Source organism: Tetranychus urticae, chromosome 3, assembly GCF_039701765.1.
Source record: "Tetranychus urticae isolate SD_2017Ah chromosome 3, NJAU_TeUrti_SD_1.0, whole genome shotgun sequence".
Classification (NCBI taxonomy): Eukaryota; Metazoa; Arthropoda; class Arachnida; order Trombidiformes; family Tetranychidae; genus Tetranychus; species Tetranychus urticae.
The window spans coordinates 11,497,584-11,521,290 of NC_142960.1; the positions used below are offsets into that span (position 1 = coordinate 11,497,584).

At 31.9% G+C, this 23,707-nt stretch overlaps 6 protein-coding genes and 2 long non-coding RNA genes across 13 annotated transcripts; 3 read left to right on the forward strand and 5 right to left on the reverse strand.

Moving 5' to 3' along the window:
• Nucleotides 1–655: 655 nt before the first annotated feature.
• Nucleotides 656–2,262, reverse strand: LOC107370401 (uncharacterized). Its single transcript, XM_015938393.3, has 3 exons — nucleotides 2,128–2,262; nucleotides 1,471–1,739; nucleotides 656–1,260 (listed from the first exon to the last, which is right to left on the reverse strand). The coding sequence occupies exons 1-3, from the start codon at nucleotides 2,138–2,140 to the stop codon at nucleotides 1,129–1,131; spliced, it is 414 nt and encodes a 137-aa protein (XP_015793879.1). The 5' UTR covers nucleotides 2,141–2,262; the 3' UTR covers nucleotides 656–1,128.
• A 1,258-nt stretch (nucleotides 2,263–3,520) lies between these two features.
• LOC107370398 (uncharacterized) lies at nucleotides 3,521–7,161 on the forward strand. Of its 2 annotated transcripts, none has more exons than XM_015938387.3 (8): nucleotides 3,521–4,120; nucleotides 4,514–5,302; nucleotides 5,389–5,469; nucleotides 5,577–5,707; nucleotides 5,780–6,034; nucleotides 6,122–6,215; nucleotides 6,289–6,545; nucleotides 6,752–7,161. In XM_015938387.3, exons 1-8 carry the CDS (start codon nucleotides 3,833–3,835, stop codon nucleotides 6,798–6,800), a joined length of 1,944 nt encoding a protein of 647 aa, XP_015793873.2. In that variant the 5' UTR covers nucleotides 3,521–3,832; the 3' UTR covers nucleotides 6,801–7,161. The 2 variants fall into 2 exon arrangements, with proteins under 2 accessions (XP_015793873.2, XP_089125404.1); XM_089269278.1 differs by lacking the exon at nucleotides 3,521–4,120 and adding an exon at nucleotides 4,235–4,376.
• Nucleotides 7,162–7,647: 486 nt separating this feature from the next.
• On the reverse strand, nucleotides 7,648–8,976 carry LOC107370403 (uncharacterized). 2 transcript variants are annotated; one of them, XR_001570627.3, is made up of 3 exons: nucleotides 8,367–8,976; nucleotides 8,193–8,295; nucleotides 7,648–8,031 (listed from the first exon to the last, which is right to left on the reverse strand). It is a non-coding gene; the product is annotated as an uncharacterized LOC107370403 (long non-coding RNA). The 2 variants fall into 2 exon arrangements; XR_003083755.2 differs by having other exon boundaries at nucleotides 7,892–8,031; nucleotides 8,193–8,315; nucleotides 8,367–8,505.
• Nucleotides 8,977–9,755: 779 nt separating this feature from the next.
• Nucleotides 9,756–14,982, forward strand: LOC107370400 (uncharacterized). 4 transcript variants are annotated; one of them, XM_015938391.3, is made up of 12 exons: nucleotides 9,756–9,929; nucleotides 10,264–10,603; nucleotides 11,355–11,393; nucleotides 11,521–11,773; nucleotides 12,197–12,320; nucleotides 12,557–13,270; nucleotides 13,344–13,424; nucleotides 13,532–13,662; nucleotides 13,747–14,001; nucleotides 14,071–14,164; nucleotides 14,250–14,506; nucleotides 14,626–14,982. In XM_015938391.3, exons 4-12 carry the CDS (start codon nucleotides 11,748–11,750, stop codon nucleotides 14,672–14,674), a joined length of 1,731 nt encoding a protein of 576 aa, XP_015793877.1. In that variant the 5' UTR covers nucleotides 9,756–9,929; nucleotides 10,264–10,603; nucleotides 11,355–11,393; nucleotides 11,521–11,747; the 3' UTR covers nucleotides 14,675–14,982. The 4 variants fall into 4 exon arrangements, with proteins under 4 accessions (XP_015793877.1, XP_025018274.1, XP_089125405.1 ...); XM_025162506.2 differs by lacking the exon at nucleotides 11,355–11,393 and having other exon boundaries at nucleotides 9,758–9,929; XM_089269279.1 differs by lacking the exons at nucleotides 9,756–9,929; nucleotides 11,355–11,393 and having other exon boundaries at nucleotides 10,398–10,603; nucleotides 11,451–11,773.
• A 2,223-nt stretch (nucleotides 14,983–17,205) lies between these two features.
• LOC107370395 (uncharacterized) lies at nucleotides 17,206–18,129 on the reverse strand. The gene has a single exon (XM_015938385.1). The coding sequence runs from the start codon at nucleotides 18,127–18,129 to the stop codon at nucleotides 17,206–17,208; it is 924 nt and encodes a 307-aa protein (XP_015793871.1).
• A 1,382-nt stretch (nucleotides 18,130–19,511) lies between these two features.
• Nucleotides 19,512–19,936, reverse strand: LOC149093365 (uncharacterized). Its single transcript, XR_016199893.1, has 2 exons — nucleotides 19,819–19,936; nucleotides 19,512–19,685 (listed from the first exon to the last, which is right to left on the reverse strand). It is a non-coding gene; the product is annotated as an uncharacterized LOC149093365 (long non-coding RNA).
• A 72-nt stretch (nucleotides 19,937–20,008) lies between these two features.
• On the forward strand, nucleotides 20,009–20,608 carry MED10 (mediator complex subunit 10). The gene has a single exon (XM_015938394.3). It carries the CDS (start codon nucleotides 20,053–20,055, stop codon nucleotides 20,452–20,454), a length of 402 nt encoding a protein of 133 aa, XP_015793880.1. The 5' UTR covers nucleotides 20,009–20,052; the 3' UTR covers nucleotides 20,455–20,608.
• An 81-nt stretch (nucleotides 20,609–20,689) lies between these two features.
• On the reverse strand, nucleotides 20,690–23,118 carry APC7 (anaphase-promoting complex subunit 7). The gene is made up of 6 exons (XM_015938388.3): nucleotides 22,975–23,118; nucleotides 22,732–22,854; nucleotides 21,484–22,650; nucleotides 21,239–21,405; nucleotides 21,039–21,155; nucleotides 20,690–20,977 (listed from the first exon to the last, which is right to left on the reverse strand). Exons 1-6 carry the CDS (start codon nucleotides 23,038–23,040, stop codon nucleotides 20,797–20,799), a joined length of 1,821 nt encoding a protein of 606 aa, XP_015793874.1. The 5' UTR covers nucleotides 23,041–23,118; the 3' UTR covers nucleotides 20,690–20,796.
• Nucleotides 23,119–23,707: the final 589 nt, after the last annotated feature.

The following is a 23,707-nucleotide window of genomic DNA, read 5'->3' on the forward strand; positions in this document are numbered from 1 at the left end:
TTGATTGGTAAAGGCCAACAACAGATGAGAGGAGCGTAGTTTAAACATCGTAAACTTGTTTTCATGGATGCGCAATAAACTTGACTCGGTTCAACTTAATTATACAAATTTTCAATTCTATGTCCAATCAGAATGGTCCATAATTGTCACTTCCAGTGTAATTGTCCGTCTTCCGTGTCCGTTTATCTTAGCTCTATCATCTTACATCTAATTAACCTTTTAAATCTCTAATGAAAATTTTAATTTTTCATTTCTCATAAAATAAGTGAAGGCTCTTGTTAATAATTGTGACTTTAAATACCTTACAATTATACCGTTAACATCGTAAATCTCGTTCTGACAATTCGAAGTCTCTTTACATAGACTATGTACAGAGTTATTAAAGCTATAACAACCAATACTGATTGATTGATGATTTTGAGGTTAAGTATTCTTTTGTCTAAAAATAGGTGAAGGAATAAACAAAAAAGAACATTGAATAATGACTTTCTGAATCAGAATGGATTATCTATTGTAAACATTTGATTTGTTGTATTGTTTATAAATTGGAGGGTCAGGTAATTAACTAATTTACCGACTTTAGAGTATAATTTGATTTCTCAAAAACAGATGAAGGATATAAAGCTATTGAAATAATTTTATAGTTGATAAAAAATTCGTGGTAGGAAAATAAAAGCACAATTTTAATAAATTTTCACCACAACATAAGAATTGATATTTTGAATAAAAAGTGTTGGTGAATGAAAAAAAGCAACCTTGAGAGTGAAAAATTTTCCAATCTTCAATTATTACGCTTCCAATATCGTTGAAAAAGTTGGAGCTACAATTAAAGTTGGGAAATATTTTACCCAAAAAATGACTTTTTCAATACCTATCCCAATGAATCAGATTGAGTAATCCAAACAATAAACAATTGAACTTATATATATCACAAATAATTTAAGAGAAACAAATTATCCTGGATTTGTAACTGTTGATGATCATGATTTATCTGCCATTTTTCAAATGGTCGCACATTGAGTATCCAAAGTAAATATTGGCCCGAGTTGGAAATTTCATCACAAATATATTTCGGTCAAAATCTCAGATCTCGATTAAGGGCATTAGAATACTTGATTGCAACAGGAATTAGTATTTCTTTGATTTTCCAGGCTTTCCAGATCCTGTGTCCTTCTTGTTGATCTTAATATACTCAGGCATATCAGGAGATGGAATAGCTGTAGTTGTAGTTTCTGTGTCATTTGGTGGGTTGATACGTAACTAGAATGAGAAGAAAAAAGAAATCAGCGAAAATGTTTGAATAGTTCATTAATGCCCGTCATCAGCCTACGCTAATCTCTAGACAGAAAAGAAAGTAACCACTAATGTTCATGATCCAATTTTAACATGCTACCTTGAAATAATTATCATTTTACACCCGAAATAGTGAAATCGATTAGTTAAATTTGGACGGTATGCAAGAAAACTCACCAATATTCTTTGTTTTTCGGCACAGGCATATTCGGTTTCGTCAATGTCATTATAACAATCGGATCTTGAATTTTTTGGTACACCTTTACCTCCATATTCACATAATTTATCCAATGAACGAGATTTAACAATCATTTTGTTAACATCTGTTGGCTTCTCTTGTGGACAATAGAAAACCTTGGGTGTTTTGATATCAAAAACGATGCTTTTTCTCATCATGTCTCCATGAACCAAGCCAATGGTCAAAATTAAGACCACTAATTTGAAATCTAAGGAAAAGAAAGGAAAGAAATTAAACATATTAGATATGTGACGACAGTTTAGGAAGGGTTAGGTCACTACCGATGATTATGTGAAAGCATAAAATATTGAGTCAAGTCAAAACTTTTTTCAATCATACGAGAGACAGAGGATGTAATATTAATTTGTATAATATCTATAATCTTCATTAACTAATCTGACTGACTGAAAGTAAACCCGTCATGCAAAATATTCGGACAACGAAATAAAAATAAATAAAACAAGATGGAGAAAGAGAAACAATAGAAAGGATAATAAGACTAACTATAGTGGAGTAATTGCTTTTTTGTGAATATACTGGCTAGTACAGTTGTTGAATTGACTAAAGAAATATAGGAATTTTAAGCGTTAACTTACCCATAATGGCCATTGTAGATATCTGGTAAATAACTAGTTGATGAATCTATTGGAATTTAACTGAAATTTTGTGGATCAGGAGAGAGAAATGATGATGGTGGTAATGGCGAATGATGTTATTCATATGCCAAGTATGGCAAAAGTCATTGAGAAAAAGAAACGGATGATGGTTAACTCAGCTTCTTTAGCGTTGATAAAACCGGTTTTACCTAAGAAACTTCCTCCATTATTCTTCAGTAATCTTTTTTATAATAACTTTTCTCTCTACCTTTCTCATCACCATTCTTCCTTCTTCTCCTTCATCATTTCATACTATTTTCTCAGGATTATCTTTAACTGTTCACCAGATTTTTGAAATGAAATGAAAAAGATGATGAAAAAAGAAGCGTCATTTCATGAGGCCTTGGATTTATAACCTTTGATCAATAAAACCTAATCTATCGCTTCAGTATATATCAGAGCGATAGTCCAATCGTTCCTATTTCATGGCCTTTCCAGTCAATTCGTAATGACCTTAACCACCGAGTTATTCACAGGTTGTCCTTCACAATGTTGCAAGAATACAAGAATTCATTGTACATTCAAGAATTGTAATCTTGACCCATCTTCTTTCTAACTGGACAGATTGTAGTCCATTATAAACACAAACTCTTAATGGTCCATAGCACCTGGGAAGAGCAAGAGTAATACACGTTTTCCAATCAAAATATCAAAGTCCATTAGGTAGACGTTCAGCAGATAATCAAACAACACTTTAAAAAGGAGTCCAATTGATAGAAAGAACTAATGAGGAGTAAAAACTTCGATTATAAGATTATTCAATGGGATAATTTTTAATAAGCTGGTTTAATAAAGGTAACAAATGTTTAGTTTTATATACAACCGCAGGAAGAGAGAAACAATGAAAATGAAAAATGTGCAAATCATTCTCCATTGCTAACCGAAAGACGAAACCATTTCAATGGGCGCCTTTGGTAGATAAGGATTTTAATTACTGGCTTACCATAATTATCCATTAAATACTCGATTCATTACTTGTGTAAAATTTTATTAGCAGTTCTGGTCGCAATAATCAGTCATTAGGTTATCAAACTCTGGAGAAGTCTAAAAGTTATACAATGGAACAATCTAATATATTCAGTGATAGGTTGTTTACTATGATTGAAAACTCTTCCAATCATTACTCATAAGCAGTGATTCATCAGAAAATCTACTCTTGAATTTAAATGCAACATCAAGAATGCAATGACCAATGAATGAAATTAAAATTTGGTTAAATTGATTGAATGAACGAAGAATTTGAAATTGAATTGCCCGCGTTGTTTTAAAAGCTATTACAGTCCCCGAGAGGGAACGTGTTGTATAAAGTACAATAATCCGAGTCAAAATATAATAAACAAGACTTAAACATACGTAAACTCAAAACTGAGTCCTAATTTTAGGGCCGTTTTTAGGAAATTCATCTTGTTTTTTATGTTTGTCCGTGTTTTTTGTCCTCCCAAAATATATTTGTTTCTTTCTATCTCTCTCTGTTTCTCTCTAATCTCACCTCATCATCGTCTTCCATTTTTTCATATTGCTTTGCTCTCTTGAGTTTTTTTTGTCTTTTTTATTTCTGCTTTTTCTACACTCTCCATCAACATCATCATCATCAAACTCAACATCACACCACAATCATTTTTTCTTTTTTTACCAGCTTACAGCAATGTTGACCCAGTTGTCTCAAAAACATGAAATTCCTATGTCACCCAATAGACGGTTTTGGAATGAAGAAACCAACAGCGATTCTTTGTACCATATTTATTTAAAGAAAATTACATACTCGTCCAACAATGAATTAAATGATAGTGATATCAGTGATCCCAGTGGATACCGACGATCTGATCGGAAGCTTAAAAAAGATGAAAATCTCAATGGTAAACGAATAACTCGGGTTGATCAATCGGAAGATCGGCGGAGACGCTCAAAATCAGTTGATAAAAATGAAATTCAGGTAAGAAATTATGTCAACTCGAAAGCTTTCTTTTTCTATCTTGTTTACTTTCTTTCTGTTGCTAGTTTCTTGATTAAAGTTAGTCAGAAAACTCGTTATGGCTTGATTTGCCTACTTCAATTAATCTAAATTGTAAATAGATTGCTTCCTTTGTAAATTCAAGTCAACAGTATTTTCTGTCAGTGACTATTACTCTACTTTTCCAAGTCTACATCAATTTCCCCAAGAGGATGTAATCAAACTGCTGTTTTTCAAGGTTTGCTTGCGTAAAGAATAATTATTTCTCATCCAGTCGCAACAGAATTTTTTCTGCTGTTATAAATCATAAACATTATTCAACTATTGACTAAACTAATTATTTTTTTTTGTTTTTCATTTGTTGAATTTTTGTAGAGCCTTCAATGGGAGACACGTCGTGTTCGTATTTTAAAAGCTGCCACCATGGACCACATAATTGAATTCATTTTACTGTTAACTCCTCATCAACGAGACACAGAATTAACATCACGAAATCATCATTGTACGTCACAAATGGAAGAGGAACGTAATGATGTTACTCATATTATGCATGTTTTATTTTGCACTTTCCGGATCTACTGTTCACCCCAAGAGCTTTTCACCATTTTTATCAAGCATTCAAAGAAAGCATCTCCACAGCAATTGCGATTTGTAATCCATTACTGGTTAAGATACTATCCAGAAGATTTTTTAGCTCCTATGGATAATAACTCAAAAATAGACTCTGGTTCAGATTCTAGCGCAAGCTGTAACGTAAACTCAACTCATTCACTTAAAAAAGAAACATCAGTTAGCGATGCTTACACCAACACTTCGTCACCTTCCTCTTCAATATCTTCATCTTCATCTACTTCCTCATCAACAAGCAATTACACTAGCTCTATCAATGACAGACGAAGCGATAAAAAAGAGAGTGAATTATCAGAATCAGTTACGAGCAGTAAATCTAGAAGTAAATCATCATCTACATCATCAGTTTCATCTTCTGTTTCATTAACTTCTCAGTCATCAAACCAAAGAATATTATTAGATCTATTACTAGAATTGCCTTGTATCGATGATACACTCTTTCGAAAAGCTCATACATTTGTTGAACAGCACAAAGCTCAACTATCTGATAATTCAAACCAAAATTCTAATAAACACAATAGTAATGGAAGTAATGTAAGATATCTTTTTGAATGATTTAACTTTTAATAACAGATTTGAATTTTCAAGAAAATCTAACTATTTTCATATCTTTTTTACAGCCTATCAACAAATCACCATCATATTGCATAATTGATTTAGATACAAAATTTGTAGCGCAACAATTGACTGCTATTGATTTGGTATGTGTTTATTGATTAATTATTGTCACATCTAAAATTCTAATATCTTTATTGTAAATCTAATGTTATTATTATTTACTTATTTTTATTTTGTTTTTGTTTAATAGGAAAATTTTTTATCACTCAAACCATATACTTTATTGAATGGCCATCGACACAATCCAAGAGTTCAAAATATGATACGAAATTTTAATCTTTTATCTAAACACGTTGTTGTTACCATATTAAAAGCTCATTCGTAAGTTTTATTATTTGATTATACGTAATAGAATATGTTATATTAATGATAATTTTTTGTTTTAATTTTTAGTCCTGATCTAGTCACTACTCATTGGATTAATATCGCCCAACAATTACGAAAAATGAAAAACTTTAACTCACTTAAGGCTGTTATTGCAGGATTAAGTAATGAATCTGTATTTCGTTTGAAACAAACAGTTTGGTCTAAAATAAGTAAAACGACTGAAGCAACATTTAAACATCTTTCTACAATTGTTGATGATGTTGATAATCAAACATTGCTTAGACAAACTCAACTTGAAATTGAAGGAACTGCTAAAGTCTGGTAATATTTGCAACTCCACTAATATGCTATAACATTGATAATGTAATTATTAAGGCAGAGAATAATTGTTTTCAATTTTATTTTCAGCATCGAAGAAGAATCGTTTGGTACAATACCTTACCTTGGTACTTTTTTAACTGATCTAACTTTCATTGATTCTAAATCTAGTAACTATCTTGAAGTAAGTTTTAAATTTATTTTTGCACTCAATTCAAAAGTAATGTTTTATATTAAATTCAATCTTTTCATTTCAGAATCCTAAACCGGGTGGAAAAAGACTTATTAATTTAGAAAAATGTTGCAAACAATTTGAAATCATTACTCAAATTCATTTACTTCAACAAAATATTAAAGCATCATTAAATGCATTTCAGCAATCTCAACAATTAAGCGGACTTTCTCAACTCCCATCATACAATAGTACTCCAAACGTACCAAGAATCGTTGTTGCTCGTTTATTCAGAGCCTGGTTTCAAGATTCAGTAATAGCTGAAATGACAGATAATGATTGGTAAGCTGATTTTTTCATTTCAACCTTGTCAAACCCATCCATTAAAAACGGATGATGTTCATGTATTGTTCCATTCCTGTTTTTTATTATTTGATTAAGACGATAAATCATTATTTTTGATTTATCTATTATCAAGAAACTGAAAATTTCAATCTCACACTAATGTTCTCAATATTTTTTCTCTCTTTTATCCGTTCTTAATCCAGTTACAAGTTATCACTCGCCTTGGAAACATCACAAACTCAAAAGAAATAAAGATTCATTAGTACTGCATTAATGCCTTTTTTATATAAATTTATAAAGATATTTTTCTACATAATTATAACAAGCGACATTTTTTGCATTTGCATTTTAAACTGCAATCAATGACCAAAAGAATCTCTGTTCATCTCTTGTTTTAAAATCTATTGCATTTTATCCCAAAAATTTAACTATCCAGTTAAATACCGTATCTCAATCAAACCCAAAAATATTCTCACAATCTATACATTTTTTAAAAAGTCCCACTTTTTGTTAAAACCAAACCAAACCCAAACCAAAAAAACAACTGTTTTTATGTTCTTTTTTTTTGTTTTTTTTATACAAAACCTAAGATACTAAATATTTATCCGAAAAATTTCAAGTTTCACCATCATTGTTTTTACTCACAACAGGACAAACGGTTCAATTTCAAATGGTTCAGAACAAAGGAAAAATGGAGATTATTTTGCTAGCCTTCATCCTTTCTCTTGCGTTGGTTAACTTAGCGTCAGAATAATTGAGATCCATTTCAAGGCCTTATCGTGATTCCCTTTCGTTGATCAATTGACTTAAACTCAAGTTGATAAATTATTGTTAATCTTTCAGATTCGCCCATTTCTCTATTTCATCTTTTTAAATTCATTTCAAAGCTTCTCACTGATAGCAACTGTCACGCTAATTTGAACTACCTCACCCTGAGAAGAGGAAAAAAAAGAGTTAAATTTTATCAGCTGAAAATTGTAAGTTAAATTAAATCACATGCCTGATCATTGTTTCACCATATAAACGCCTATTGAAATTATCACTCAATTGCAATCACAGTCATACATTATCCTGGTTAACAATAATCATTTCGAATCGATATTGATTTCAATCTTTGATAATTTTTGGCTTTTCTGGGAATATTGGTTGACTTCGGAGTGATTAACATTAATAGTGAACATTATTGGGTGCTTTGGCATTTACAATAATTACCCACGTAAATTGTAATGACGGTTAACAGGTAGACAAACCATTAATAAAAGAGGATTCAGGATGAAACACGTGAACCTTTTTTTTCTGTTATTTGCAAGGTAACCATTCCAAGATTAAGGTGATTGCTTGGTGACTGTCTCTCAGATTACCTTGAATAACCACCATGATTAATAAACATGCAAATTGAAATTAGATTGAGCAAAATTAAGAAGCATATGGAAAGACCATTTTAACCGTCAACTTGAAAAACCAAAGCAATGCCTGATGTTATCTATTAGATGAAACATGCGATCAAATGAACAAATGTCATTATATAACAATTTGAATGTTAATTATACATTTAAATGGTTGCATTGTTTAGAGCATAAATTTAGTTGGTATCAAAGTTAATTATCAACACGAATAAGATTCTGGCAAAGCAATCCAACTTACCTTTAAGAGGCTTGTTGTTGAGTTTCATTTAATCTCGCTTGTCTCTCATAATCATGATGGTTCCTATTGCTGATTTATCTTGATGATTATTTCCGAGGTTGCCCTAGAAATGTATGATGAAAACTAAATCTACATTAAAATGTGCTTTTTGTTTTCAACTTTTCCCAGATTTACCTTGATAATTTGCCAACATTGAATTTAAATATGTTGACAGATGTTGCCATTGAGCCTTTTCTGGTAAACAAGTGAATTGGGATTAACTTTACCTTTAAACTGGCTGTTAATCATCTTTTATTGGCTGTAAAAATTAAAAATTAACAATCATCTACCCATAACCCTGTTTTGAAAGCAAAAGGATAGCTTTCATTTGAACATCAATTGGATACCTTTTATACCTTTCTCGTCAGATTTTCAATAATGTAACGTTTCACTTAATCAAGCTGTACCATTAACAGTTAATTACAAAAATCAAGGGATAGGTGAGATGGAAAGGAATGTACAAATTGAAATTGATTTACCTTAACTGTTAAAGGTTTACTCCATCATTTTATCATTTATCAAGCTTACAAAGCTTACAGCTAATAACCTTTATAACAACTGAGCTTTATTGATTACTGTTAGTGTATTTGTGAATGTGTGTAAATGTATATTAAGATGTAATCAATAGATTTATGTACTCAATGATTAAACTGCATTAGAATCAAACAAACCAATTTGTAGATTTGTTTTTCACTCAAAAATACTTAATAACATACAAGTGTTACCGGAAAACATGAAAAGACAAGCAATCGATTAGTTATCGAGTAAAACATTGATTGACATATATTTGGTTAAAATCTATCGAATCACAATTAATAGGTGATTTACTTGAAATCCCATGAAATGGTAAAGAAAAAAAATAACAATAAAATATCTGGAAAAGGTCAGCTATCATAGAATCGCAAGGAATGTTGTTGTCTAATCCATTGAATGTTAACGCATTAAGATTTTAGTATCGTTTGCAGTTGACTCCACAATCCAATTGAACACTTGCCAAATGCTCAAATTTGTTGAGGTTAGTTTTTGTTGGCTCTGAATTACCCAATTAACCAGATGACTATCAAACTGTATGATGAAAATGACACATTATTGAACTTGAAATTCATAAGCACAAGGTTAAAAACATTTATAACACACACAAAAAATAAGCACATAAAAGATACATAATGAGCGATCCTTTTTGTTGAGTAAAAAATCTTGACAACACAAGGAATGATCAATCAATTTTTTACTCAATATGGACTGTGATGAAAGTTGATCAGTTTTTTTTATATTTGTCAATTGACAGTTTATTTTAACCTGCCAATCATCATTAATTCAATACAATACTGTAATCTGCTTTTTTCCCGCGTCAGAATTATATAAAACTAACAAAACAACAAACCAAGAAAAGGCAAACCAAAAAATCGGGTTAACTTTAATACTAGATTTATAACTCTGGTTGAACCTAAAAAAAGGTTACTATCGAAACTGAAAGTATGATGTTAAATAGGACAACCAATATCAGGCAAGATATCAAATGATCATCAACAGTAGCAATTACAATTAGTTGTTTGCCAAGTCTTAAGTTTCAATTAGTCAATAAATGATTTTAAGCAACTTGAAAATGACAAAGAGGTTCATTTTGTTGACTAGACACAAAAAGATTCTCATTTTGAAAGGTTGCCTTAGTTTTTGCTGGCTAATAATAACATCGAGGTGAGATTTTTTATTGAAAATCAATGGAGATCATGGTGAACATCATTGAGTAATTTGAAATCACGCAATCAATTTGTTACCGAATGTAATACATTTACTTTTATTTAATAACAAATGATGGAAACGATAGATAAATCACGATCATAATCATCATCATCATAATAACATTTTATTCTCTGTTTTAATATCATTGTTATTACACTCTTTTCGTTATCCCAATAATCTTACCTGATTCTGGTGATTAGGTTATCAGCCTGGTTTCATTTATTCCTGATGATTATTGTTACAATTGAATGATTTATTAAATCACATCGTTTTTCCCTCTCTTTCCTAGTGTTAACCACTGCCACCACCACCACCAGTGATACTCCTGCCAATAACATTTAATCACACATTTTTGTCTCGAGCTATCACCACCATTTTTGTTTCTTGCACCAACACAGAGTCATTTCAGTTTGTTTGTTTGTTTTTCATGAGAAACCAGACATTTTTTTGCCTTCTATTTTACATAAAAGTGAATAGAAATATTGAGTAATTTCATTTTTCAGGTTTATTGTTGATTTTGTGCTTCCTCAACTATACAAATTTGCAATTTGCTAATCTCTTTAAAACCTTGTTAACTTGGTTTGCAAGTAAAAGAAACCCTGTGACTGTTTTTTGGTAACAAACTCTGAGTAAGTTTCTTTTTTTTTCTCTTCTTTTTCTCTTCTCTTTCTCTTCTTCAATTTTCTATTATGTGCGTGAAAAAGACTTGCTTATTATTTATACAACATGATGTTGATGGTTACCATTAACTCTCACTTTAATCACTCAACTCAATTTATCTCCAGTCTTGTTCAGTCTCACTCTATCTTTCCCTGTGTATGTTTCTTGTTTCCCTCTTTCCCTCTTTTGTTTCCACATTAAACATACAACTTCAATGTAATCGTCATCAGTAACATCACACATTGACGTTCTGTTGCAAGTAGGCGACATCCCAACTCATTTCATTTCCATCATCATAACACCATCAACATCAACATTCACAACATTCAACATTATTCCATCAGTGAACAAAATAACAATTTCATCCTTGGCATAATCTCAATCAGCATTTGTTTTTGTCTGTAGTGCAAATCTTGGTGCATATCATCTGCCTTCTGCTAAAATTTTTCGACCATCAATTACACCTTTTTTTGTTAACTTTCAATTAATTTGTGAAAATCAACTTTGGTTCATAAATTTGTTTCGTCTCTTTGTCTCACCTAAACCAAACTTTCACCCAATTTCAATTGAAATTTACCCGAAAAATTCCATCTTTTGTTTTGTATCCTTGATACCAATTGCAATTTGAAATCTTCGTTTTGTCAACCCTTTTTGTGCTCAACTTTGCATGAAACCAGCTACAATTAATTTTGTTTTCTGTTAATTATCCCAATTGTTCAGCTGATTATTTATTGTCAGTTTATTCTCTCTTTTGAAAAGGTAAATGTTGCAAACATGATATAATGTGTTTATTGGCTTACTCTCACTATTTTGCAGCGATCTGATTACCTATTTTTACTAACTGTGTCTCATCTTTCTTTATTATTTGCCACCCGAACATTATCAGTTCAACACATTTGTGCTGCTGTTGCTACTATTGATATACCTACAACAATAAAGTCTCATCGAATTACTCTGGCATATTATTGTGTTATTATACGTGAAACTAAATTATGGTTAACTTAACCTCGTGTTGTTCCAGTTAACCCGATCGTTTATTTATTCATTGACATTATTATTATTATCCATTGTTGAGGAACCAAGTTTTGATTAATATTCAACTCAACCAATCAAATGAGATACATTGGAATAAAATTCTGGTTCGTTGATTTTGTAATTCATATTCCCTCTATTAGCATCATCATCGTCATCTACTCCGTCATCGACATCATTATCATTTATTACCATCAATATCATTTTTCCATATAAATGATTTTACAATGATTAGGAATTCATGTATTTTCCATCTTGGTAAAAGCCTTTTCTACCATTGTGACTCAATGAATAGCAATAAGTCCATTCTAATTTCCCTCATAAACTATTTTAATTAATTTAACATGCTAATGGTGATGATGACAACGGTAATAATGATGTTAATAATGATGGAGTTAAGAGAAAGGGCAAAAAACATTGTTCCAGATGATGTTAATAATTATTGTACAATAGTGACATTGACAATGATTCTTGTGATAACTGTTAATTATGACATTCTAACTCTTAATTATTTCCTTTATTTGTAATAGGCGATCCGATCGCAAATTGAAAAAGGATGAAAACCTGAATGTTAAACGGATGGCTCGAATTGATCAACCCGAGGAAAGACGACGTCAGTGTCGATCCAAGTCAGTGGATAAAGATGATATCAAGGTAAAGAGTTGATTTCAATTGGCATCTAAAAGTGTCGAAATGAGTAAAAGCTCTTCAGATGAACAATTGAACACTATGTAAACAAATATGTGTTCAAAATGAATCAATTTCATCAAGATAACACTCTAATGGGAACTTAATCATTTAACCTTCTCAAAGCATGTACATAGTGATATGTTAACAGTAAATGAGATTAATACTGATTTCTGATTAACTCTTTTTATTTTATTTTCCAGAATCATTCACGAGAAAAACGCCGAGTGCGTATTTTGAAAGCAGCAACCATGGATCATATAATTGAATATATCCTTCTACTAACTCCACATCAGCGTGAATTAAATCTATCGGCAACTATTCACCACTGCAGCTCGTTAATGGAGGAAGGTCGAAACGATGTAACCCATATTATGCATGTTATATTTTGTACCTACCGTAAATACTGTTCACCTCAAGATTTGTTTGCAATTCTGGTTAAACATTCAAAGAAAGCATCGCCACAACAATTGCGATTTGTACTCCATTATTGGTTAAGATATTATCCGGAAGATTTTTTAGTTCCTTTGGAAAATGAAATTGTCGACTCAACAAATGATAGCAACGACCCTCCTTCAACTACTACCTTATCAAACATTACTTCCTCGTTAAAAAGTAATTGTCTTTTAATTACAAACAACATGAAAAATAACAATGAAAATTGTATTAAGAATGATGAAACATCAAAACTTGATTCTCAACCTGTTATTCAAAGTAAATCTCTCCGCAGTTCATCAATCTCACCATCGCCCACTAAAATTGTATCATCATCCACTATGCCCTCAAACCAAAGAATATTATTAGATTTATTGTTGGAATTGCCCTGTGTCGATGATACTCTTTATCGAAAAGCTTACTTGTTTATTGAACAAAGTAAATTTGATCAACCCGAGCAAACTCCGCGTAGTCGCCATAACGTGAGTATCATTCAATTGTAAAAAGCAAACAAGTCGAATCGTTTTCTAACTTAAATTTTCTATTTCTCTGCAGTCCATCAACAAATCACCATCATATTGCATAATTGATTTAGATACAAAATTTGTAGCGCAACAATTGACTGCTATTGATTTGGTATGTGTTTATTGATTAATTATTGTCACATCTAAAATTCTAATATCTTTATTGTAAATCTAATGTTATTATTATTTACTTATTTTTATTTTGTTTTTGTTTAATAGGAAAATTTTTTATCACTCAAACCATATACTTTATTGAATGGCCATCGACACAATCCAAGAGTTCAAAATATGATACGAAATTTTAATCTTTTATCTAAACACGTTGTTGTTACCATATTAAAAGCTCATTCGTAAGTTTTATTATTTGATTATATGTAATAGAATATGTTATGTATATGTATATTAATGATATCTTTTTTTGTTTTAATGTTTAGTCCTGATCTAGTCACTACTCATTGGATTAATATCGCCCAACAATTACGAAAAATGAAAAACTTTAACTCACTTAAGGCTGTTATTGCAGGATTAAGTAATGAATCTGTATTTCGTTTGAAACAAACAGTTTGGTCTAAAATAAGTAAAACGACTGAAGCAACATTTAAACATCTTTCTACAATTGTTGATGATGTTGATAATCAAACATTGCTTAGACAAACTCAACTTGAAATTGAAGGAACTGCTAAAGTCTGGTAAGTTTAACTTAATGCAATGAAAAACTGTGCCATTTCCTAATCAAATTTTCTTTATTTTCCCTCTAGTTTCGAGGAAGAATCATTTGGTTCTATTCCTTACCTAGGAACATTTCTAACTGACTTAACTTTCATTGATACCAAGTTGACCAATTATATTGAGGTAATTTTCAAATCAGTCATTCAATTCAATTAGCACAGTTTAATGAAAGTAAATCTTATAACGTCTTTTCTCTTCTGTATTTCAGAATCCCAAAGAAGGTGGTAAAAGGCTCATAAATCTGGAAAAGTGTTGCAAACAATTTGAAATAATTACTCAGATTAGATTGCTTCAACAAAATATCAAAGCATCTCTTTTTGCCCTTTACCAATCACACCAATTAAATGGATTCACCAAATTACCGCCTTTCTACAGTAACTCAAATGTCCCCAGAATAGTTGTTGCCAGATTATTCAGAACATGGTTCAACGACTTGATAATCTCAAATATGACTGATAACGATTGGTGAGTGCAAATAATTGAGATTATCTCGAAAAATCAATCTTCAAATTTTTAAAGGTTGATTTATTGAAATTTTTCCAAAAATGAAATGTATTCTAATTTTCCATTGCTTATCATTGCAGCTACAAATTGTCTCTCGCCTTGGAAGCTCCTTCAAATGGTAGAAAATAATTGACTGTGTTACCAACTTCAACTAACCTTTTCATCACTTGTTGATTTGAAATTGGAACTCTTCGCATAATTGACTCAACATCAAGTAACCAATCATCTACTGTATAGTTGTAAGACAATCTCATTCCATCCTTGGAAAGACCTATTTTGTATTTATGATAAAGTCTTTAAAAAAACTCGTCTTCCAAAAGTCTATTTATTTATTTAGCATATTTAAAAATGCCTTTTTTGTGTAAAATAACATAAATGATAATTTTCATTAGATTATGGTAAATAAATTTTCATTTAGATTATATTTTAATGATAAATCCAAGCTACAATGTTTCAATTATTTTACCAATTCTCATGGTTCAACTCATGGCTGTAAATCATTTAGAAAAAGATGAATAAATTGCAATCTTAACCAATTCAATGAATAAATGTTGTGTTAAAGTAATCATTTCATTGACTTTACGATCCATTTTGACGTTGATCGCAATGGGCCGCACTTTCTCATTACCAATGTAAATCAAGGAAATCATAAGGAGACATTGATTGCTAGGAAAATTTCATTTCATTAGCTAATCAAACATGCCCATGAGGGATGGAAACACTGCTTTAATCATAAATTAACTGTGATTTACTTTAATGGTGCATAGTAATTCAATTTATTCACAATGATTTAACCAAACTACATTTATTATTCATCCAGACTACAATCAATTGGTTTCATTAACCATATACTGTCTGATTGTACACAAGCAAACAATCAGCCAACGTAATTATGTTAACAACCAGGAATAATTAATATGACAAATATTCACAATTTGGTAATAAACTTCAAATGCTGCTTCAATTTTATCTCAACAGTTTTAAAAAAAGCTGCAATTACTTCCGTAATGATTGTTGGTTATTGATCAAATAAACACAGTGTTCAAGGTTTAATCAGCTGTAAACACAATAAGTTTGTTTATTAACTAGAGTCCAATGCTCTTGGATTTCAACTCAACAGAAACCATTAAAGTAAGTATTGGTTTTTAATAGCCACAATTGCAAAGACTAATCAATATCTTCAATTTTTGTCACAGGAATTCAATGGTTATAGACTGAATTGGCCAGTTTGCATCGATGGTATTGTTTTGACTTTTGCTTTTAGTGCTTTGAATATGCTACTCTGAACAATTTCACCTTGCTTCTCAGCTTTTTCCTCCCTTGTAGATACGCTATAAGTTATCCAAGCTCCAATGAAACCGGCAAGCATCAATATCAATCCAATTGAAGATATAAGGATAGCCTCTTGGGTTGTTATACCCAATATAGAATCGTAATGCATGGAATCAATGGTAACTGTTCCAATTGGAAATACATGTTTATCAAATGATAATGAACAGTTGATGGTCTTTTTCACTAGTCCATAATCATTGAGTATAAAAAAGATGGTTTTGGAATCGATAAAGTCGGTTGGAGCGGAAAAATTTTTGTCTCTTTGACCAATTTTGTGACACACTGCAGTTGTATTTGGGAAAATATACCCAGTTTTGCCGATAATCACCTTATTTTCATTAGAATCCCATCTAATAGAATTCATTTTTGGCTTGTTATTGACACTGAATCGCTTATTAAACACACTTTCCGGTTGTCTCACATTATGAGAGTAAAAATAGGCATCGGCTTTCCAATCACCCATTTCCTGTGAACTTTTAGGAGTACAGCTCAAATTGAAAGCTGGCTTGTAACAAGTTAACGAAGTTTCACTTGAAATTTCACAGTTGATGATAAGCTGGCATGATTGTTTCAATGCTACACTGAGCAGCTTGGATTTATCAAAACGTATTAAAAAGTAGGGCTGGTAAAATGAATCAAAATTTTCACCTTCAATCAAAATGTTGTGATCGATTTCATCATAAATGGAAAATCTCGACGTTGAAACGTGAAAGGTTGGCTTATTGCGCCAAACAGGGAACAGTGTAGCAAAAGCATCGTTGGAACAGCCTCCGTGGCAATAATGAAATTTGATTTTTAACCTATTCAGGCCATCAGCTCCTTCTTTGGTGTATTCCTGTTCGTAATTTTTATTTGGACACACAAAGGTATCGGTAAAGTTGCTGGGACAGGTGAAATTGAGTCGACCTGTAGTGCCACATAAAATTGAGCAAATTTCGTGTTCGGTTTGTGTTACTTCAAATGAACAAATTCCTCCATTGAAACAGTGGCTAGGAATCATATCGAGTTGCTCCATTATATTTACAAACCAGATAATGGTAAATAGTTGGTACAAAAGATGCGAAGCCATGATTTACTAATCAAGAAAATTGAAAGCGACATTTATCTTTCTTCTTTTTAAATTCTGAGTCACTGAGGAAAATGCCATTAGTTGGTAAACTCTTAAAAAATGTAAAGTAAAATGAATTTAACCATCGAATCCTGTAAAATTTGAAACGAGAAGAAAATTAAATATCTTGATGTGTGGATACATTTTTTGTTAGCAGTTAGAGTATCTTTATTTTAAATGTAAATTGATATCAATATGATAAAGATCGGATTCCAAATGTTTAATCAAAAATCTTGGTCATTTCTGGATCCACTCCGAGTGTAATGATTCCTTGCATATTTGGTCCAATATCTGCCATCGAAATTGTGGTTCTGTCACCTTCAAAATGTTTATAAATACCATCATCTCGACTGGCCAATTTATTTTTCGATTCGTATTCTTTCCTTTCTGTCAAGTGGTAAAGTTTGTTGAAAAAAAGTTGACCAATATACATTGGCTTGGAAGTTGATTTGTCAGGATAAACCTCAATGTGAATGTGCTGAGCCCGACCTTTATACCAGCCTGGAATGATTGTTGCAAACGATACTTCTCCAGCATAATTAGAGATTTGGTAACCTCGAAGAAAATTTTGGCTTTTCATTGAGGCTGGTGCTGCGCTCCTCTTGATAAGATTCAATTTGGAATTGGAATTGAGATTTTCTGGATTTGAAGCATAATTGGGTGGATTGTTGAGTTCTGGTGTTAGTTTTGTTCTTGTGTCACGAGTTTTTTGATACACTCTCGACTCATCGAACGAATCATCGGTTTCCTTTTCACCAACAATGTTAAGACTTCTTGACTTGCGTCCGTTATTGAACAGAATACCAGATTTTTGATGAGATGAGTCTATACCTGAATATTCACCTTTAGCGTTTGCATGCCAAATATGTACATAAACGCCTTTCAATGGTTCACAGGTACGGGCATTTATTAGCCTAATGATTAAATGTAATTTTATTCCTGGCTCTCCATCGGTAATGTTGGATCGCTCCGGGTCATTGGGTAGGAAATAATGTCCTTCATCACTAAATGGGGATAATTCACAGATGTATGAAGATTTATTTTCATCTAAAAATTGACTTTTTGCTTCGTCTAGCTTATTATCATCAATAGGCCTGGGTTCAACAAGATGGCAAATTAAAACAATAATCACTTGGACTAACATTTTTCACTTGGCATAATTTATTATTTTATTTTGAACTTGTTGAGATGAATAATAAAGACTGAACTAGCATCGTATTAAACGCAATGATATCAAAACAGTTATCAATTTCCATAATTTTTTGCTGTCAATCATTCATTTCATCATTGAAATTATCAATTATTTTGATTCATGATTGCAATGATAATATGAAATACAACATAAACTAAAAGATATTTTAGAGAGGTTTCCTGATCAAAAACAATTTTATCCAAGCAACCAGTACGTTTCAAACATGATAAAGCGGTAAGAGTAAGGTTTTACGGACTAAGGAGGGGCAATATGGGACATTTAAATTAAGATCCAATCAGGTTAATGTTAGACTAATGTTAATGCTAATGTTAGACGAATGTAAGAAAGCTAATGTTAGACGAAAAATCATTAAGATCGAGATCAGTGAAACAAAATCTTGAAAAGTGAATGAAAAAAGGAAACGCCACACATTTAGGAAATTATTTTCGACTTTCTATGATATTTACAAAGGTGCTGAACAATGTTTATTGAGCCTGATGGGGCCACCAGATAGGGTAAAAAAGAAATGCTTGAACGTTTATTTCCATAGAGTGAAAGCGCAATACATGTATCTCTTAAAGCCAGAAGGTTTTTAAAAAATCGCACAGCATCATTGGGGTTAGAATGAAAAGTTATATCTGAAAAATTAGGTCGAGGTGGTCATCGAGGGTTCCAACGGATTTGTAAGTAACTTCCCGGTGGAGTACGAATTTCGTTTAGCAAGACATCCTCTACACACCATTCAGCTTTCGATTCGATTGATATATGGTTCATTATTCTGAACTTTAGGCCGAAAATCCAACATTTTTGGCCAACCTCCTCTGCTCAACCCTTTCAAACTCCTAATAGTCTTCATAATGTGATTATATCATTCAATTTTCAATGTAAAAAGGCAATAAAGTCCAGGTTGACCATAGCCACTTTGGTCGACTAGCAAGCAAAACAATTTTAGTGGCAAGTTTGAGCGGTTAAGCGCATCTAATTTCGACGCAAAAATTCGCATTTATGGGAGTTGGCGGGGGAAAATTTTTGATCAGATTTACTATTACGGCTTGATCTTATGTTTCCCTATTTTGTGCATTTTTACAACCTAAATATTTGATTTGAATTATCATTGAACTGATTTTATTATTTATTTTTATTTTTTTACCTTTTATGCATTTGTTTTGTTTACTTGGCAACAGATTTAAAAATGGTGCAATTTAAAATGCTTCAGTCGGTTAAGCTTTTTAACCAACTGATGGCTTTTAGACATTTCAGCTGCTCACTCTACGGCTAGACTCGCTAAAATGGTTTATTGGCAGCTAGTCAGCTGATGCTTATTAGCTTGTCGCTAAGGTATCCAAAGTTTATAATTTATTTTAAAGTGCATCGGATGTGTGCTACAGCAGTGTTTCCTTAGTGGATTGTGATTTTGCTCTGCTTTATAATTTTGCTCGTGATAGTAATTGATTTATTTGTATTGAAACGACTACTATTGGACTGGCCATCACGGAATTGTGAAAGGACTGGAAAAAAGAAAAAGGGTTAGTACAACGTGGAACTGTATAGAAATGCAGTATACCGAAGGCACTACAAATTACGGCACAATATTACATGGCACTATACTTTAAGGCATATATATACTGATTAATTACATACCAAATATGAGGAAAACGCGACAGCGTTAAAAACGAATAAAGTTTAAATAAAATAATGAAACCAAACCTAGCTTGTCAAGCTAACATGACACCAGGGGGCAGACGAAGGAGCTGCTCAGTCATACCGGCTGTGTGAACAGGAATTCCTGATACAGGCTGTATGGCTCAAGTTGGACAAGCCGTTCAACATAGCATCATCAATCTTGTATTATTTTTGTTTTGTGTTTAAGTCAAAATGACTAGTTTGGACTCTTTAGAAGCTCAATTAGAGTTGTTTATTGAAAATTTAAGACAATTGGGAATCATTGTTACTGACTTTCAACCACAAGGACAAACTGTTTTAAATAGCAAAATTAATCAGATCATCACTTCGCTACAAGAGATTGACAAGAATAAGGATAAAATACCTGATATTCAAATACCATTGGAAGTATTTGATTACATAGACCAAGGAAGGAATCCACAATTGTTTACTAAAGACTGTATGGAAAAAGCTTTGGCCAATAACGAGCTATTAAGGGGTAAAATAGATGCAACGAGGAGATTCAAAACCATGCTTCTTATTGAACTAAGTAAGGTTTTTCCTAATGATATGGCTCGTTATAGAGCTATTAGAGGTGATGAAAGAGCCAGCTGAAAAGGAAAAGATCTGTTTAAAGATTTTCCGTATTTATGAAAAAAAAGAAACATTTTCTAATATCGAGATATACCATTGCTTACCTTTGACCAACCAATTGTACAACTAAATAAATGGTATAAAAATACATACCGCTTTTGTTCGCTCACATAAATGAGATGTTCGTGAATCATTTTTTCTTGTGTGTTTCATCTTCATATCGGCAAACAAATTGTAAGTCAACAAAGATCAAGACTTTCAGTTTGGAAATGCAAAAAGCATATAGTTCATTTGTTTACTTTTCACAAAATAAAATTACAATGCAATGTTTGGTCTTATTACAAGACTGTTATCAATAAAAAATCAAGTCCAGCCTAGACCGTCTGCTTCACTTTCATCAATATCATTTTCAGACTCTTGTGGTTCATCTTCCATCTCGGGTTCGTCTTCAATTTCGATGGATGCTTCAGCTGCACCAGATCGACACGATGGATGCTCTAATCTTTGAGAGGCTATACAATTAGCTCCATAATTAACCTCCAATCTAGCAAGAAAATGCGAAAAAATTAGGATATTTTCAAATTTTCGTTTTGCAAGCAACTCACTTTGAAGCAATATTATGATGATGGAGAGCTTTATCTTGCTCATTTTTTTCCTTATAGCAGTCTCCCAGCAAACGGTGGAGTTTCTCGTTGCTTTCTTTTTCAATGGCATTTAAAAGGCTGGATATTACGGATTAAAAAGAAAAATTTCAATTGAATTCATTGAATCAAGCAAATATCAGTATCATGGATAGATTCCTTACGTTTCGATGGCTTTGTCAACCTTTTTGTCCTCTGTATAAATTGTTACTAGTAAATAAACAGCAGGAAGATAACCTGGATCTATTTTAATTGCTTTTTCCAGAGATGTCCGTGCATTTTTTTTATTCGAGCCTTTATCGGGATCCGAGAGGAGCACTTCGGCATAAAGCTGTTGAGAAATATATAAAAAATATTTTATAATTGTCAATGAGAGTCAAAAACTGTCTTGAAATTGTAGATTACTTACAGTTAATGTTCTAGGATTTTGTCCTAAAAGTTTAAACGCAGTAGCAATGATTGATGAAGCTTGAGATCGTTTATTTTCAGCCAAGTAGACGTCAGTTAAACCCTTTAAAGCTTCAAATCGGTATGGTGAGACATCTAAGGCTTCTTTGAAGTATTTCCGTGCTTCTTTAAAAGGGTCTTCCTTCATCAAATCTTTACGAATGTTTGCCCTTTCATTGAGCCGTTTACTTATTTCGTCGTCTAATCTATACGTATGGACCTGAAGTTCCACGAGTCCGCCCAATATTAATGCTTCAATTGAGTTAAAACTGAGTTCACATGCTTTTTCGACAAAATGTTGAGCTTTGGTTGTCCTTCCATCAATCATTCGAATTTCTTTATGATCTCTCTTATTATTTCTGTCATTTCTTTCAACCCCTAAACAATAGTAACCTAAAACAATCCACGGTTCTGCTGATTCCACGTTTCCACAATTTGAATCACATTTGGGCAGCATTTCGTTTGCAAGTTTCTCTAATTCTTTCATTTGAAAATCCCTAAATAAACAGGCAGCATAAAAATCAAGTCCTTTAATAGATAACGGGTCACTGATATGGGCCTTTTTGAATGCTGAAATAGCTTTTTTGTAGTTTCCACTGTAGTAGAGAGCTTCCCCCAGGGATCGAAGAATGTCAGGATTATTTCGAAAATGATTTAACGAGAGGAGTTGCTGGAAAAGTGCACTAGCTTGACTAACATCAGGAGAATGAAGGGAACATTGAGCTTTAATCCATATAGATAACCATTCTAAATTCGGAGAACCAGCAATATTGACCATATTTAAAAGTTCGTTAGGTTTCAGGCCTAGCTTGATTAAGTTAACAATGATTTGCAGAGCTAATGGGCATTCTTTAAGAGCCTCTTTGTAACAGGCGATTGCTAAAAGTTCCTTCTTTTCTTTAAGATAAATATCCCCAAGAATATTATGAATCTTGGCAGTTCTTTGTTTCTGGGGTATACTTTCTAGGATCCAAGTGGCATTTGAAATTTGATTCATTTTTAAATAACATTGGCTTAATTTGCACTTAATATCGACTTCCGAGGCAACATCAATTAACCAGCTATTTTGACTTTTCTTCTTGTTTTTTGCAAAAGTTTTTCTTAAATCTAAAGCAAATTGATAGCTTTTCTGTAAAAAAAGAAAAATGTAATGGATTAAATATAGATAGAAATAAATGATTGTAAGGAATGAGATGGGAGTAAAATTTACCTCTGCCTTGCAATAGTCACCCTCATGGAAATAGGCATCTCCTAAATAAATGTAAATTTGGTATTCCTTCTGAGGAAGCAAATTATCCAAATAGCAACTGAATTGTGGCAATGTTAAATTTAACTGTAAAAGAAAAAAATGAGAAAAAAATTAGTAAAAATGGACAAATGCAGCTCGAATGGAAAAATAAACAAACTAAAAAAAAATCAAAACAAAACCTAAAGACATATAGAATAGACTTACCAGTTGGACGATGTTTGAATAAAGACCTTCTTGGTGAAGATGCTTAACTGTTTGAAAAATATTCATAATTATTTTAGTCAAATATTAATTAACCTAAATACTAATAAAAAGATAAGTCAACAAACAAAATGTGTTGTTTCTCACATTTAAACTTGAGATGTCAGTTTACTCGTTTTCTGATTGGCTTAAAAAAGTGAAACAAAAGTGAATGTTGAAAAGCGGGTAACACAAATTTGACATTATATCTTTTTTTGTTTATTTTTATTATTCTGCTTATTAATCGAAATTTTATCGCTAATTTTATAATTAAAGAGTAACATGATGATCTAATTAATTTTTCAAGATCTGGATTTGTAAAATGACCAATCAATCAGTAGCGAACCCAATTCCTTGCCTGATTATTCAACCATATTTCAAACTGATAAATCCTCTCATCGTCTAGCAAAGAGTCTAATCCATGTAAATGGTTTAGTAAATGATTCTGGTGAAATTGTTGATCTTCATGTACTACAGCAGACTGTAAACAGCAAAATTATCGGTTTTAGAGGCACTTTTACCGATGCAACTGAAATCAACGGCAACAAATTGCCAGATAGTTATGCTGATTAATTGGTTGAAGACTATTTTATCCAAATGGCTAGACTAGTTAAAATAGGTTTAACTTTTTCTCAACATTATTAGCCTTTATTTTACTTTTATTCATCTGATAATCATCATTTATTTTTGAGTTAGA